Source organism: Aethalodelphis obliquidens, unplaced genomic scaffold (genome assembly GCF_003676395.1).
Source record: "Aethalodelphis obliquidens isolate GAN/ISIS:26980383/991018 unplaced genomic scaffold, ASM367639v1 scaffold4, whole genome shotgun sequence".
Classification (NCBI taxonomy): domain Eukaryota; kingdom Metazoa; phylum Chordata; class Mammalia; order Artiodactyla; family Delphinidae; genus Aethalodelphis; species Aethalodelphis obliquidens.
Window position 1 is genome coordinate 362,339 of NW_020837948.1, and position 13,320 is coordinate 375,658.

At 48.5% G+C, this 13,320-nt stretch overlaps 2 protein-coding genes across 8 annotated transcripts; one reads left to right on the forward strand and one right to left on the reverse strand.

Moving 5' to 3' along the window:
- Positions 1 to 71: 71 nt before the first annotated feature.
- NDUFA2 (NADH:ubiquinone oxidoreductase subunit A2) lies at positions 72 to 1,908 on the forward strand. Its single transcript, XM_027095447.1, has 3 exons — positions 72 to 260; positions 382 to 488; positions 1,706 to 1,908. The coding sequence occupies exons 1-3, from the start codon at positions 160 to 162 to the stop codon at positions 1,795 to 1,797; spliced, it is 300 nt and encodes a 99-aa protein (XP_026951248.1). The 5' UTR covers positions 72 to 159; the 3' UTR covers positions 1,798 to 1,908.
- A 68-nt stretch (positions 1,909 to 1,976) lies between these two features.
- TMCO6 (transmembrane and coiled-coil domains 6) lies at positions 1,977 to 7,421 on the reverse strand. 7 transcript variants are annotated; one of them, XM_027095350.1, is made up of 12 exons: positions 7,270 to 7,419; positions 7,023 to 7,135; positions 5,380 to 5,495; positions 5,090 to 5,273; positions 4,727 to 4,831; positions 4,465 to 4,550; positions 4,116 to 4,232; positions 3,788 to 3,899; positions 3,487 to 3,673; positions 3,249 to 3,343; positions 2,670 to 2,837; positions 1,977 to 2,419 (listed from the first exon to the last, which is right to left on the reverse strand). In XM_027095350.1, the coding sequence occupies exons 1-12, from the start codon at positions 7,352 to 7,354 to the stop codon at positions 2,306 to 2,308; spliced, it is 1,482 nt and encodes a 493-aa protein (XP_026951151.1). In that variant the 5' UTR covers positions 7,355 to 7,419; the 3' UTR covers positions 1,977 to 2,305. The 7 variants fall into 7 exon arrangements, 6 of the variants coding, with proteins under 6 accessions (XP_026951151.1, XP_026951198.1, XP_026951179.1 ...); XM_027095378.1 differs by having other exon boundaries at positions 1,983 to 2,419; positions 3,487 to 3,550; XM_027095359.1 differs by having other exon boundaries at positions 1,983 to 2,419; positions 7,274 to 7,415.
- Positions 7,422 to 13,320: the final 5,899 nt, after the last annotated feature.

Below are 13,320 nucleotides of genomic sequence, written 5' to 3' on the forward strand. Positions count from 1 at the left end.
TCCGAGTAAGAGTTGATCCGCAATGCTTTTATGGCATTGGCTAAACTTGGTCCCGCCCCTTACGCCAGCCAACCTATCCCGGGGCTGGAGCGTCCGCGGCTGGTCTGATAGGATCACTTGGCCGGAAGGTCTAGGGCGGATGATTTGGTATTAGCCGAGATGGCGGCTGCTGCAGCGAGTAGGGGGATCCGTGCCAAATCGGGCCTCCGTGAGATTCGTATCCACTTATGCCAGCGCTCGCCCGGAAGCCTGGGAGTCAGGTGAGGCGCGGCCCGGTGAGGCGGCGGGCTTCGGGACGCCGGGGTCACGACCTCGACCTCCCGGGTGTTTGAGGAGGTCCGCGCCCACACCGCACGCACGGTGCTCTTTTCGGCCTTGCAGGGACTTCATCGAGAAACGCTATGTGGAGCTGAAGAAGGCGAACCCCGACCTGCCCATCCTAATCCGCGAGTGCTCCGATGTGCAGCCCAAGCTTTGGGCCCGCTACGGTGAGCAGAGGACGCCGGGGACCTGAGACCCCGGTGGAGGAACAAGGGTTCGAGAAAAGAAAGGGCCGCCCAAGGTCACACAGAAACCTGTTCAGGAACTGAATTCGGACTTGCTGTTGACCTCGTTGCAGATAAGGAAATATACATTCGCAGGGTTACAGGATGCTTTGTGTCCCAATAACATCTATGTGGAGGCGGGCCCCGTCCTGCATAGGGATCAGGAGCTGTCGTCTTTGTAATTCAGAACAGGCTTCAGATAGGGGAGAAGGGATGCTGGTCCAGTCCATCAGTGTAGGTCCTTCCAAATTGTGTGGTCAGTGCCGGTCCAGACAGAGTGTGAGAATCTCAATAGTAAAAATCTAAAATAATGACTGTGTTGAGCACTTACTGCTAGGCCCTGTGCTGAGTGCTTTCCTGCCTAAATCTCATTTAACCTTAATTAATATGAGGGGTGGATTCTTGGTTATTCAGCTAGTATGTATAACAGGGTTGAGCTTCTACCTCTGTTCCCCCTTCCTAGACTGCACTTCTGCCAGACTTCCATGGCTGGCTCTTTGTTATAATTCAGACTCCAAAAAGGCATTCCCTGGCCAGTTATGTAACATTGCCCCTTTACCCTATACAATTTTACCACATACTTATTAATATATTACCTATGTGTCATTTTACCACAATTTGAAAATTACTGTCATGTTGTCTGACACATAGGGACACACAATAAATATTTATACTTACTGAATAATGGTATTTTTAATCACGGCTTTTAACTAAACCTTACCCTAGCAATGTCTGGAGGACGGCAGGGAGTCACACCCAAGGCAGATCCATTATAACAGTGGACAACTGCAGTATGCCATGCACTAAACATTGTTTGGAGGAGGAACAAAGGTTTTCCTCCCAAAAGCCAGTAGACTAGAGAAGGAGATGGACACAAATAACTTTAGTTTAGATGAACAATGGGAGCCACTGAATGGGTACCATTAAAAGGCAGGCTCATGTAATACACTGCTCACAATGGTTAATAATAAATGCCTACCATGCCCCTTAAAACGTTCCTGAAACACTTTCCTTCCCATTATGACTGCCCAGAATCAGCCGAAATTCTACTACCCTTCCTATCCTACCAAGACTGTAAGTTGAAGACAGAGACCTTTTATTATACTTTGGTAGCCCATACAGTGCAGAGCGGATACTTAATCACCTCCCTCTCTCTTCAGCATTTGGCCAAGAGAAGAATGTCTCTTTGAACAACTTCAGTGCTGATCAGGTAACCAGAGCCCTGGAGAATGTGCTACGTGGCAAAGCCTGAAGCCTCCACTGAGGATTAAGAGCAAGAGCCCCAGAGCCTGAGCTCTGCTGGACTGAGTACAATGTGGAGAAATGTGTTCTGTTCTTTATAAAGCTTGTGCTGAAAATGCTGTCTCAGGATGTTCTGTTTATCATTCCACCGACTGCCCCTTATTGTGCAATCAAATGAGGCAAAGCAGCTGAATATAAAAATAAAACTTATTTTATTCCATCCCATGAAAAGCCACCAGCTGCTGAAGAAAAAAAAAAAGAAAGAAAGAACAAGAAAAAAGGAGATTCTATGGACCCAGATTAAGTAGGCCACACTGGGTTCCCTCTGGTCCTCCCGCCTGGACATTGCTGGGTAAAACAGGAGGAGCTGGGATCCAGAGATCTTGACTTAGGCTTAGGTGTGGGAGCAGAGGGCATGATGTCATTATGGTTCTAAACCTCCCAAAGGGGCTCTGTGGGCCAGGAAGCTGGGGAGTGGGGGAGATGGGGAGTGGAGTACATGATTTTGAGAAGTCAAGTCACCCATGAAGAGCTGTCTGCTGGAGAGCATGCACACGATCCTGGAGCTGTGCTACCTCCTCATGCCTTTGTAGGGCCTGCAGCCCTGACTGCTGCAAGAAGGCCTGGGCAGCCTGAGAGCAGGGAAGAAAAGGATTCAACACTGGGTCCCTCAGTGCTAACACGCAATTACCACAGCCTTATGGGTTAGCCCACCTCTTCTTGGAAGAATGCATTCCCAACAAGAGTATGGAAGTTCGGACCTGGAGCCCACATAGGCTAGCCAGGCCCAGAGCAATGACTAAAGTTACTGGAAGGAAAGGGGCCATGGTGAGACCAGAGGCTTCAGAACAGAAGGATTGGGGACTAAGGCCAGAAACCCACCCCTGGCTGATAGAGGAACAGCAGTTGCAGCAGCTCCAAACTCTGGCCTACTACTTCAGTGTCAGAGAAGGCCAACGTGTCCAGCAAGGAGGAGAGCAGGGGCCCTGGCCATAGACGCTGACAGTAAGCAGGACCTTTCTCTGCAACGTTGCACAGAACCGTGAGCACCTGCAGACAGATATATGTACACAGTCCCCACAAACGATGAAAACCAAAGATTTTAACGATAGCTTCTGTGGAATGCTGACCACATGCCCAGGCACTGTGCCAAGCAGTTTTATATGCATATTCTGTAATCCCCTCAGCCACCCTCAGGTAGGATTACTATTCCCAATTATAAATGAGGAAACTGAAGCCTAAGGTGGTTAGTTGATTTGCCCAAGGTTAGTTACTAGTAAATTACAGTTTAGGGACTCACACCTAGACTGCCTGGTCTATGACTGATGGTCTGGCCCTGAAGCCATCCATACCACACCACCTGCTGGCTCTCAGCTAAGGGTACTTCTGAGGGCTCAGGGCTGCTCCCACTGTTTACACTTTGGTCACCAGACCTTGGACTCAAGTGACCCCAATACCTACCAACACGCTCACCACATTAGATACAGACAACAGGTGCAAGAGGGGCTCAATCAGATCCAGGGAGAGCAAGGAGGTGCAGAAACTAGGACTGTTTGCTGGAAGGGAAAATGTCAGGGTGAAGTTCCTCCAACTGGGGCATGAAACCAACCCACTCCCAATCCTACCCTTGTCAGCCCAGGCCATGAGGAATTATTCCCAGTATCTAAAGGCCCAGGCCTAGGCAGATTATGGTGCTTACCAGTGAGGTTGTTAAGGAGCCAGAGGCCCTCAGGAAGCAGGCTGGGCTGTTTCTGGAGGAGGAACTGCAGGAGGATAAATAAGGCTGCCACAACACGCTCATCTCGGAGCTGCAGTTGCCCTCCCACAGACTCTGCTGCTGCCTCTGTTAGCAAGTTGCTTAGACACCGAAGCACAGGGCATGCCAGCTGCAAAGACGAGTTAGGGTTCAGGTTTAAGGAGGAAGGGGCAATCTGCACACTGGAGCAGGAACTGAGTAAAAAGAAAGGTCACCCAGAGGTTGACCTGTCCTCTTCACCTACCAGCTCCAGTCCTGCATCCTCAGTTCTCTGGACAGCCCCAGCCAAGTCCAACAGCAGCAGCCCCAGGGTGGACAGAGCACCCTGGGTGATGAGCAGGGCATTGTTGACCTGGCTGGGCAATAGGAAGCAAGTAGTCACTACTCGGTCAATCCTACCTTTAAGGTGGCAAATGGCCTAGGTCTGTGGGTTTCCTGAGCTCCAAGAAGAGAGGACCATAAAACAAGGAAAACTCACCACAACAATTCCAGAAACCAAAGTTCAAAAACCTGAGTGTCATGGAAGGAAGCCCCAGGGGAGGTTTGTGGCACTTCCCCAATTCGCCTATTACCTGCAGATGATGTAGTGAAGGCACCAGGCAAACTCCACAGCTACTCCGAGGTTCAGCTTTGGGCCAGGTTGCAACAGTTGCAGCATATGTTGTGGGAGAGTGGAGCCCAGGACAGAGCTGTCAGTAGAAGCAGAGCTGTGAGTAGGAACCACAGAAGGCAAGATGCCAGTCACTCTTCCCAAACCCTGAGAGCAGGTGGGAAAGCATCCAAACCCAAAGCTCTTCCCAGTCAGGCACATGGGGTTGAAATGTGCAACAGCTTTGGAAACAAGATTCGATCAGGCATCAGGGGCTACACTACCAAGTAGGTCACACCTGCCTACACATCTGGAGACTCAATTTTACTTACGGGATGATCTTCTCTGGAGCTTCCTTAGCCTGCAGAAGCTGGGACAAGGCATATCCAAGAGCTTCCAGCACAGTCAGATGGGGAGACTAGAAGCAGACAGAGTAGGGATCTGACTCTGGAACCTAGGCCATAAGATTTCCTGAGACTTTCAACCCCTTAGCACAGGGCAGAGGCTGGAGCTGCCTACCCAAAGCAGGTGGGGCATGTGGAGAGACGTGAGGGGAGGGGTGCCCAGAGAGGAAGCAAGGAGGTGGATACTTACCTGGATGCAGGCAGCCAAGGCCGGAACAATGCCCTGTGGCAGGAGCTGCCTTCTCACAGCCTCACTCTCCACAATCAGGTTACCCAGTGTATACAGACAGAGCTCCTGAGAGCAGGACAACAAAAGCACTGGGCTTGGCCTGTCTCAGGCCAGGGTGGGGTAGGGGTGGGAGTGGGGAAGCTGGAGCATACCTGTCCTTGAGGATCGGGGCACAGGGGAATGGGAGATGATGGGTGTGTGTATGGCTGGGGGCATCAGGAGAAACAGGTTTTCCTCTTTTGCCTACCTGCCAGCTCAAACTGGACCCAAAAGCACAATTTTTAAATCCAAACCAAGAACAAGGTAGGAAGGGGCAGGGCTTACTATAAAGTCTGAGCTGTGACCGGAGAGGTAGGTGAGAAGGTAGGAAGTGGCTGGCAGGCAGGCCTCAACTACTGCAGACTGCTCAGAGTGAGAGAGCTCATGAAGGCACCGAGCCGCCTCAAGCTGCAGCAGGGCCTGGTTGCTGGTCAGGAGCCCGACTAGGGTCCGAATGCTGCCCTCCAGCCTACATGAGTGAGCACCAGAGCCCTGCTCAGCCAGTGGCCCACCCCCCCCACACTCCTGTCCACCCCTCAGAGACCCAGCCACACACTCACACCACCCGCACTGACCTGATGAAGGTCTGTTGCGTCTCAGGGCGCTGCAAGCCTCGCCGGAGGCTGACCAGAGCCCCCTCTCTCTCCTTTTCCTCTGTCCCCCGCTGGGCTAACTGCAGGAACTGCTGGATCTGGAGCCCAGGGCAGGGAGAAGAGAGATGGCAACATATAGTTGCCAGAAAGCAAGGCATGAGTTCTGCTCTGCCCACCTCAGCTGTGAGCCCTTCAATATGGCACTATTCCTAGAACTCATCATTCACAGTAATATGGCCAATAAGTGTCAACCTTGCAGTAGAGTGGACAGAAGAGGGAATCAGAACTGGGTTTAATACAAGCCCTGCCACTTACGTAAGCTACAGGGGACTAAACCCCAGTTTCTCACCTGAGAAAAGAGCATAACATCTACTCTGCCTTTTTACTGTGTTATTTCAAGGATAACATTTAAACCTCTCAGCCTGACACAACCTATCCCTCTAGCGACTCTCCCCATGCAACCGACACTGCAACAACACTGCGCATCACATGACGTGTTTTTTAATGCTTCCAAGCTTTCGCATAATCTATTCTTTCTGCCTGGAATACCCTCCCCAGGTCCTCCACTTCCTTTAGATTTCTGCTCTCACTGCCTCTGGGAAGTTAGCTCTTTCTGGCTCCCTTTGGAAGACTCAGGGGTTTCTATTGTGCCTCATGTTTCCTTCATGACAGGTAGGAGCACATCTGTCTCCTTCAATGGGTTGTGAACACGTCAAAGAAAGGGACTCTCTCTTCATCTTTCTGTACCTCAGTACCCAGCATAGGTGCCTTGGTATAAAGTAAGCACACAATGAATAAATGGTATAACCTAGGTATAAGTACTTTGTAAACTATATATGTAAACATAATATAAACAGGGGATACCCAATGCTTGCTGAATGAATAAATGAGCTGAAAGAAATTCTTTCGTTCACTTATTCCATAAATACTGAGCATCTACTATATGCCAGATACTGTATAGGTATCTGAGTTTTCAATGATGACAAATAAGATAAGGTCCAGTTTCCTTTTAGTCTAATTGGAGAAACGGTAACAAGCAAACAATTAGTATGATTAATACTCTGCAGACCCACTTTAGATGCAGCAAATGCAAAGGCCTTGAGACAGGAAAGAGCCTGGTATATTGTTCCAAGAACTGAAAAGAGGACAATTTGTCTGAAATGAGTGAACTGATAAGGTTGGAAGTAGCAGAGGTTAGACCATGCTGGACTGTGTAGATCACAGGAAGGATTTTGGTCTCTGTGTTTTTAAAAGACGCATCTGACTGATGTATAGAGAATTAACTTGAGGAGGCAAAATTTCTGCAGATGACCTGTTAGGAGGCTGCTGTTAAGTATTCAGAGAAGAGGGTGGTGGCGATCGTGATGGCAACGCCATTTAAAAGACTCCACAGCTCTTTAGGAGGTTAAAAAAAAAGTGGGGGGGGGAGCTAGGACTTGATGATGTATTGATGTGGGGATGAGGGATAGAGTTGTCGAGGATGATTCCCTGGTTTCCGGCTTGGCCCACTAGACGGAAGGAGGTATTGAAGGGACCAAGTTCAGGTTTGGGGGCGGACCTCGAGTACAAGAGAAGGTATTTGCCGCTACCTGGTGTGGATCTCACCAAGCACCCTGCCCCCTCACCTCGGCTTCCCCGAAGATCATGGCCACACATCCCTCCTCGGCTTCCTCCAAGGCTTCGTCTCTCAGCAGCCTCTTGCTGACCAGCTGCTGCTCTCTCCGTGCCTTCCGCAGTGCTGGGAGCAAAGGAGCCGCTTGATCATGGGAGGGGCACCCAGGACCCAGAACCCATCTCCAACCCTGGAAGCCTCCTCACCCCTACTCCGACCGCCATACCCTCATCCTCCCGTGTTCCCTCGCCCGCCCGCACCTGCCTCCCGCTCCCGCCGGCGGCACCGTAGCTCCTCCACCCCGCAGCATAACGGCTTGAAGCGGCCCCGCTGTCGGCTCCACATGCTGGAACTGGAGTAAACCTGCACCAGAGAGAACGCAACAGGGCCCAGGAGTCTAGAAGATGGTACGGACTGCGCAGCCGCAGCGTAGAGCGGAAGGGGAGGTCCAGTGGGCGGGGCATGACGTGAAGTGACGGAGGGGCGGGACGGGGCGGGGCGGAGCGAAGGTTAGAGGAGGAGTGGGATCTCTAGACGAACGAATTCCAGATAGCTGCCCCTTCCCTTGGCCTCCGGCTTCTCGGCTTCCGATCTAGTAAAGGAAGTAACCCAACCTCGACCCGGACAGCCCCAGGCCCCTAGCGTCACCTTCCACTCAGCAGACACAACCTACCCACCCCTAACAGATTCTAAACGAACATTCAGAACTACGCCGAGTTCTAGGAAGATGTCGAACGCCATTTCACTAATAACACGGCTCTCAGTGATGAAAGCTGGCTAACCCCTGGAAGTGCATTACCTTATTGAATGTTCGCCATGACAATTATCCTCATTTATCAGGTGAGAAAAAGGAAACAAATTCAATTATGTGTCACTGTTCTGGGTAAAAGTGAACCGCAAGGGCGTCCCTGGTGGCGCAGTGGTTAAGAATTTGGCTGCCAATGCAGGGGACACGGGTTCGAGCACTGGGCCAGGAAGATCCCACATGCCAGGGAGCAACAAAGCCCGTGCGCCACAACAACTGAGCCTGCGCTCTTGAGGCAGAGAGGCACAACTACTGAGCCCACGTGCCACAGCTGCTGAAGCCTGCGCACCTAGCGCTCGTACTCCACAACAAGAGAAGCCACTGCAATCAGAAGCCCGCGCACCGCAACAAAGAGTAGCCCCTGCTCGCTGCAACTAGAAAAAGCCCGTGCACAGCAACGAAGACCCAACGCAGCCAAAAATAAATAAATTTATTAAATAAATAAAAATTTAAAAAATACTTTAAAAAAGTGAATGGCATTATTTTCAGGATAAAGTAGTTCTTTCATCAAATTTTGAGCGCCACTAATCTAGTAGGTACTGGGGAAACTGGTGAATTAAAAACTGTGCTCCAGGGGCTTCCCTGGTGGCGCAGTGGTTGAGAGTCCGCCTGCCGATGCAGGGAACACGGGTTCGTGCCCCGGTCCAGGAAGATCCCACATGCCGCGCAGCGGCTGGGCCCGTGAGCCATGGCCGCTCGGCCTGCGCGTCCGGAGCCTGTGCTCCGCAACGGGAGAGGCCACAACAGTGAGAGGCCCGCGAACCGCAAAAAAAAAAACACAAAACCAACCAACAACGCCAGGGAATTCCCTGGCGTCTAGTGCTTAGGACTCGGTACTTTCACTGCCATGGCTCCAGGTTCAATACGTGGTCGGAGAACTAGATCCCGCAAGCCAAACAAACAAAAACTGTGTTCCATACCCTCAAAATCTGAATTGTGGCCAACTAAGCCCTACATGGTCTAATCCCTGTATACCTCTCCAGCCTTACCTTACTCATCCCTCCTAGGATCTTTGTTCCCTAAATAAGCCCTGCACTTTTTCTCTTCTGGGCTTTTGCACAGGCTGTTCCACTGCCTAGAGCCCTGTCTCTGCCACCCCACCCTCACTACAACCAGCACTCTTCCCTTAATTAACACTGTCCTCGAGATCTCCAGTGTCCCCTACTCAGAACTACTGGACCACTGCCCCCGTTATGAGAACATATAGCACCGTACGCTTCTCCTTCATAACTCTTTTCACAGCTGACATTAAGTTACAGTGTAAGTGTTTAACGTTGTCTCCTCCCAAACCGCCTTCACAGCTCCAAGAGAGTAGAGTCCTCTTAGCACTTAAGGACTTTTATTGAGGGAATTCCCTGGTGGTCCAGGGGTTAGGACTCCACGCTTTCAGTGCCAAGGGCCCGCGTTCAATCCCTCGGGGGGGAATAAAGATCCTTCAAGCTGTGAGGCCAGGAAAAAAAAAAAAGTTAAAAAGAATTCTCACTGAGGCCTCTAATCTTTAGAAAGCTACTACTTAGGGCTTCCCTGGTGGCGCAGTGATTGACAGTCCGCCTGCTAATGCAGGGGACATGGGTTTGTGCCCCAGTCCGGGAAGATCCCACATGCCGCGGAGCGGCTGGGCCCGTGACCATGGCCGCTGAGCCTGCGCTTCCGGAGCCTGTGCTCCGCAACGGGAGAGGCCACAACAGTGAGAGGCCCGCGTACCGCAAAAAAAAAAAAAAAAAAAAAAGAAAAAAAGAAAGCTACTACTTAGACAAATGTGCAAGTAAGAACAAATCCAGGAATGGGAACTGTTCTTCAAACCCATTTCCTTCCCTTTAATTTAATTCCACCTCTTGGAGTCAATTGATGAAGTCTTTGATTTCTTCCACAAAACATCTAGTTAAATATCTGCAGACCATCATCCTGTTCTCCATATCTTCTCTTCAGGTCCAGCATCCATCCAGCCTCTGGACAGCCACTTATTGAGCACCATTTATTCATTTAACTTTATTATTATTATTTTTTTATTTTGGCCGTGCAGCTTGAGGAATCTTAGTTCCCCCACCAGGGATCGAACCCGTGCCCCTTGCAGTGGAAGCGCAGAGCCCTAACCACTGGACCACCAAGGAATTCCCTGAGCACCATTTATTAATGCACCGTGCTCTGGCTGGGGATAGGATCTGGGTCTTGTCCCCTTCCTCATGGGGCATGCTGGCTTCTAACACCTACATCTTTCTCCTGGTTGGGAAGATAAGGCAAGTTCCCAGGAAAAATCTGTGCTCTGCCCAGAGTGTCTGCTCAAATAGTTACAGCTGCCCAAGCTGTTTTTTATTTGGGGTTTTTGTTTGTTTGTTTGTTTTTGTTTTTTGCACTTATCTGCCTGGCGATTCTGTTAATCCTGTAAGAAACAGCCCCATGTTCTCTCTACTACAAGGCTAGCTGTTCCTTTCTTTAGAGCTCCTCCAAGTCCTTGTCTCCTCTGTAAGAGTCCTCTTCACTATGGACTGTAGTTCTGCATCTGCATTTGCCTCCCGCACCTACTAGAGTACTTGAGGAACCATGTGATGGTCACATCAGCATCCCAGGGCTTGGCATTTAGCGCTGGCACTTGGTTTAGACAAACGATAGATATTTTTTGAATCAAGATGTTAGTTGGGGACCTTTGCAGAAACATTATTGCCCCTCTTAGCTTGGACCCCTCATGCAGAGTGTCTCCCCTAAGGTGATGGAATTTTTTAACCATTTTTAAAAAATTGAAGTATAGTTAACTTACAATGTTGTGTAATATATATATTGGGTTGGCCAAAAGGTTCGTTCGTTTTTTTCCGTAAGATGGCTCTAGTAGCACTTAGTTGTCTTTAACTTCATTCAAAATGATTTTGTTAGATTGTATGTGACAGCTGTCATATCAGCATGCATTTTAAAAAAGAGTTATCGAAATTGGTGAATTTTTGTGTAGCCATTTTAATATTGAAGATGGAAGGAAAAAAGCAACATTTTTGGCATATTATGCTTTATTATTTTAGGAAAGGTAAAAACGCAACCGAAACGCAAAACAAGATTTGAGCAGTGTATGGAGAAGGTGCTGTGACTGATCGAACACGTCAAAAGTGGTGTGCGAAGTTTCATGCTGGAGATTTCTCACTGGACAATGCTCCACAGTCGGGTAAACCAGTTGAAGTTGATAGCGATCAAATCGAGACATTAATTAAAAACAATCAACTTTATACCACGCGGGAGATAGCCGACATACTCAAAATACCCAACTCAAGCGTTGAAAATCATTTGCACCAGCTTGGTTACGTTAATCACTTTGATGTTTGGGTTCCACATAAGTTAAGCGGAGGGAAAAGAAACTTCTTGACCATATTTCCGCATGCAATTCTCTACTTAAACGTAATGAAAACGTTCCATTTTTAAAACAAATTGTGATGGGCGCTGAAAAGTGGATACTGTTAGGTGAGCCGACATGGGTTGTGAAAGAATTCACAGAAATATTAACAACGGAAGAAACGAAAGTTTTTATTCCTCCACTTTCCAAGGGAGGAAAGGGGCCAGACACATAGGGTGGCATTGGCCCCAAAGGGTGGGGTTTGAATCTTTTATTAGGCTTCAAAGGGCAAGGTGCAGGAAAAGGAGGTGGGTTCATGTATATTCTGGTCCACAGCAGTACCGGGGCTGGCTGTGTGTCTATAGGATGTGGTTTTTCGGAGAATAGACTTGCAGTCTTCAGTAATTTTCCAGGTCTCGGGTGTCTGAAAGAGACTTAATAGGTGCCCTTGACAGGTATTACCCCATTTTGAATCATGTTAGGTGGGTTTACAGATACTGTACAATAACGTGGAATGGAAGAGATCGTGGGTCAAGCGAAATGAACACCACCAACCACACCAAAGGACGGTCTTCATCCAAAGAAGGTGATGTTGTGTATATGGTGGGATTGGAAGGGAGTCCTCTATTATGAGCTCCTTCTGGGAAACCAAACGATTAATTCCAACAAGTACTGCTCCCAATTAGACCAACTGAAAGCAGCACTCGACAAAAAGCATCCGGAACTAGTCAACAGAAAACGCATAATCTTCCATGAGGATAACGCAAGACCGCATATTTCTTTGATGACCAGACAAAAACTGTTACAGTTTGGCTGGGAAGTTCTGATTCATCCTCCATATTCACCACACATTCACCTTCGGATTTCCATTTATTTCGGTCTTTACAAAATTCTCTTAATGGAAAAAATTTCAGTTCCCTGGAGGAATGTAAAAGGCACCTGGAACAGTTCTTTGCTCAAAAAATAAAAAGTTTTGGGAAGATAGAATTATGAAGTTGCCTGAAAAATGGCAGAAGGTAGTGGAACAAAAGGGTGAATATGTTGTTCAATAAAGTTCTTGGTGAAAATGAAAAAATGTGTCTTTTATTTTTACTTAAAAACCAAAGGCACTTTTTGGCCAACCTGGTAGATATATATATTCTTTTTCAGATTCTTTTCCATTATAGGTTATTATAAGATACTGAATATAGTTCGTGTGCTATACAGTAGGTTCTTGTTGTTAAGGTGATGGAATTTCCTGAGGAGCCAGGCTTCAGTGGCCTGAGTCTTCTGAATGCAGAGACTCTGATGAAGAAAATAACAATGAAGGGCTATTGTTACAACCTTAGCCGTAGAGCTGGGATTCCAAGCCTTTTTGTCTGACTGCAGAGTCAGTGTATTTCACACTGAACTATACTCGTATCTTGGTCCTCAGGGATGTCCCAGTGACATGGTCTGGCCTTTAGGCATGGCTTAGGGTATTAGAACATGCCCAACAGGACACACAGGGAGCAGTGTGGTCCAATGGGGCTTCCTTGTTTGGATTGTGGACAGATGGAGCTACTTCTGGAAAAAGGGAAGTGAGAATTCAAATGTTTTTCATGTAGCTCTTTGCCCAGAAATCCAGAAGTTCAGACTTGTGAGGGCTGTTTTAAAAGCATAGCCCTTCTAAAATTGAGGGCAGTCATCAATTAGATCCCTTGAACTGTAACTTGCTTAATAAATAATATCGTGTAACCTGCCTTCACCTATCAAGCTTGCCTTAATTGTTCCTGCAAATTACATACCCTCATGTAGCTTACACAATATGTCACAAGACTCCTTTAACTGCCCCTCTGTGGATAACACCTCTGACATATGGGTTGCTATAGTAACAGTTCCTTAAGTTGATTTTCAGGAACTTAGAGTCAGCTCTTGCCAGGTTGTGTTCCAGCTGATTAAGACTGCTTGGAACCACTGACCCTCCAACTGGGCCTGTGCGAGTGTTGGATGGATGGCCTTTTGACAACAGAAGGCCAAAACTTCACCCTCAGATCATGCTAATGCCACCACTTTCTGAACATGCATCCCATGAAGAAGGATGTAACTCAGATACACCTGAGCAGAATACTGATTACCTCACCTTTTTCCTGTCCCCAATCACCTTCCCCTGTATCTCCAACCACCCTATACCCTTCACCCATAAATATCCCAAGCCCCTTGCCTTCAGGGAGG